At 44.5% G+C, this 3,273-nt stretch overlaps 1 protein-coding gene across 2 annotated transcripts in view; it reads left to right on the plus strand.

Annotated features, from left to right (window-relative positions):
- PTPN9 (protein tyrosine phosphatase, non-receptor type 9) overlaps positions 1–2,549 on the plus strand; it is a 113,821-nt gene extending 111,272 nt beyond the window's left edge. For both annotated transcript variants that reach the window (XM_014530463.1, XM_005882752.2), the window contains one exon: positions 679–2,549. In XM_014530463.1, coding sequence (XP_014385949.1) covers positions 679–893 — 215 coding nt within the window. In that variant the 3' untranslated portion in view covers positions 894–2,549. The remainder of the gene's footprint in view (positions 1–678) is intronic.
- Positions 2,550–3,273: the final 724 nt, after the last annotated feature.

Consider the following 3,273-nt stretch of genomic DNA (forward strand, 5'->3'; position numbering starts at 1 on the left):
AACCAAGCTCCCTTGCCAGGTTGAGAGAATTTGGTCCAGTGGTGGTGAATTGCCATTGAAAATTCTTCTTTAATGTATTTTTAGTATCCCTAGTGCTAAGTGTGTGTCCAGAACATACACTTCACAAGCCAAGTCCTCTGGGGGTTGATGCTTTATACATCCATCAGCATGATCATCTTCTGACCCCATCAGTCACCTGGGTGTCTCAGAGAGCTCAGCTGTGCTGTTGCTTCCTTCCCATCTCTCTCCCTGGGGAGGTCTCCACCTTGTTTTATCTCTCCATTCTGGATCCAGTTAGCAACTTTAGCCTTAAGGGGATGATTATTGAAGGGACTGCTGGCATTTCTCGTCAGAGATCCCTTTGGGAGAAGGTCAGGAAGACTAGGTTTGTGTTAGGCCTCTATGGAGAAATTGTAGAGTCTGAAAATTAGGGCCCAGGTGTGGGAGGGCTGTTGTTCTATCAAGATTGTCACTTTCCCACCTCTTCCTATTACCTCCATATATATGCCCTCTCATTTCTCTGGCTTCCAGCACTCACTGTGCCCTCCTCCTTGACTCCTTTCAGGCCTAAGGCCCCTTGCCTATAAATTCAGTAATCTAGTCCTCCCTGGGTTATTTGGTAGAAGGGTGGGGAGAAGAGAGGTAGGTCAGATATGACTACTTCCTTTCTTCCTTCAGGTACCTTCTGCTCACTGGACATCTGCCTGGCACAGTTGGAGGAGCTTGGTACCCTTAATGTGTTCCAGACGGTGTCCCGCATGAGGACCCAGAGGGCCTTCAGTATCCAGACCCCTGAGCAGTACTATTTTTGCTACAAGGCAATCCTGGAGTTCGCAGAAAGGGAGGGCATGGTGCCATCCAGCCACAACATCCTGGCTATGGAGAGTCAGTAACTGTCCCATGAACCTCCTCCTGCTAGCCAGCCTTCTTCCTTAAACTCCCTGGACACCGCTGAGCCTAGAGGCTGCCATCAGTTACACTGAAGCCATGGATGAACCTCTTTCTTGTGTCTCCCGGTGTACTCCAGACTCCCGGTGCAAGGCAGCCTTTCCCTTTGGCTAGGTAGATATGGTGAAATGGTTACTAGAAAGGGCCAGCAGCAATGTGTTCTTAATTCCTAGCACCTGCCATTGAACTGTGCCTTATTAAAACCAAATTGTGGCTATTGATTTTTGCCAGAGGCTCTAAGCAAGGTAAGTGGGAAAGGAAACTCCCTCCCCCTTTCCCAATGCCTTCTCCTTCTGGAGGTCCCTTTCCCATTCCTTCCCCATTGCTAGGATTTGATGGGGAGGTTTGGTGAGCATCCATCTTCCTTCCCAGAAAGCTTGACCAAGTTATATGTTCTAGAGAACGTCCCGAGTGCCAAGCACGTTTATACCTAGAGCGTGTATTCGAGTCTCTTCTGTTATTCTGTGTGTGTGTGTGTGTGTGTGTGTGTATGTGCACTTATGTGTATGGGTCCATATGTACGTGTGTATATAATATATATTGTATGTGACAATATGGTGGTATTCTATAAATACATATACACACAGTTACTCCCTTATAAAAGTTTCTGGGGCTCCATGTTGCAGTTTAGGACTCGTTGCTTCTTGTGCCCTACTGTTTATCCCGGACTAGCTGGGGTTGGGGATCATGTCTCCTGTTGTCAGACCACAAAGTGGTGGAAGAGGACACCGGTACATCTACTCTTCGTGTTTTTGCCACAGGCCTTCATCCTTACGTCATGACTTATCTCACTCCAGAATGCTACCTTTTGGAGCCAAAAATACTGGTTTGTGGTGACACTGGTTTAATTCAGTATGGATTGCCCTTACCTAATGGTTTCCTCCGTTTACTTTGCTGATTTTGGTAATAGACCTCCACTGTGATTCTCTTTTCTCTTCCTATCCCTCGGGGATTGGAGCCTGGGAGTAGAGATGAACTCACTGAGCAGCCAGAGCCAAAAGCAATTTCTTAGAAGGAAAGAGAAGGAGCCTAGTTATGAGAAAGAAAACTACCATGAGAATCTTTCCCTGGGAGAATGTGCTAGGGTCCCTTTTTATTTTACCAAAAGGTTCCTTTCCTTATGCAGCTTGGTCCTATCCACTCAAATAACCATTTCTTTCTGCCTAGTAGCCTGTCAGACCCTGGCGCTCAAGCTGGGTGGGCTCTGTGACAGAAAAAATCTTAACTCCCGGCTGGGTATAGCAGTCCCCCTGCAATTACTATTTCCTTCCCATTCACCCAACCTATCCCTGTCTGCTCCCAGCCTACCAGCCTGATGTGCCAGGGATGGAATCGAGTCCCCAGTGCTCTATATTCCCAAGAAAATCCCAGGAACCCTTAAAGCTTCCTCCATCACAGATGAGGTTGGTAGCTGATCAGACCTCGATAATTTTATACTGTAATAAGCTCTTGAATGTATATGTTCTTATTTTACAATCTATTCCTTTTGTATTTAATGTCAATGGATTGAGTCAGATTCAGAAAATAATTGTAAATGTTCATATTCAGTATCTTATACCAATAGTTTTGTGTTTACATATAAATATACTGACATGATCAAATTCTTTTAGCTTCATCAATTTGGTAGCATTGTGGGGCTGGGAAGGTAAGGAAAGGGTGTAAGAGCTGGTCTGGGAGGGATGGAGAGGCAGGGAGGGACCCAAGGCCTCAATATCTGAGAGTCATACCTGTAGGCCAGTGATGGCGAACCTATGACACGCGTGTCAGAGGTGACACGCGAACTCATTTTTTTGGTTGATTTTTCTTTGTTAAATGGCATTTAAATATATAAAATAAATACCAAAAATATAAGTCTTTGTTTTACTATGGTTGCAAATATCAAAAAATTTCTATATGTGACACGGCACCAGAGTTAAGTTAGGGTTTTTCAAAATGCTGACACGCCAAGCTCAAAAGGTTCACCATCACTGCTGTAGGCCATACCTGTAGGCCATGACCTTAGCTCTGGGCAGAAATAGGGAATCAGTACCAGTTGAGTGCTTATGGGGTGCCAATCTCTATGCTTGGTGCTTTTCTTCTCATTACCTCATTCAAACCTTACAATAATCCAATGAAAGATTATTCTCTCTCCATTCTATTTCTATATAGATGAAGGAGGTAAGGTCCAGAGGGTTATAGTGATTTGCTCTAGAACTAGAGCTGAAGTTGGTCTGCTTACAAAGCCTTTGGCCTCTTCACTGTAATGCTTTCTCAAAAATATAGTGTTTTGTCTTTTGAAACTACATCTTTTTGTAGTTCTCTTTCAGAGCATAAACAGTTCTTAAA

This window comes from Myotis brandtii, unplaced genomic scaffold, assembly GCF_000412655.1.
Source record: "Myotis brandtii unplaced genomic scaffold, ASM41265v1 scaffold74, whole genome shotgun sequence".
NCBI classification, from domain to species: domain Eukaryota; kingdom Metazoa; phylum Chordata; class Mammalia; order Chiroptera; family Vespertilionidae; genus Myotis; species Myotis brandtii.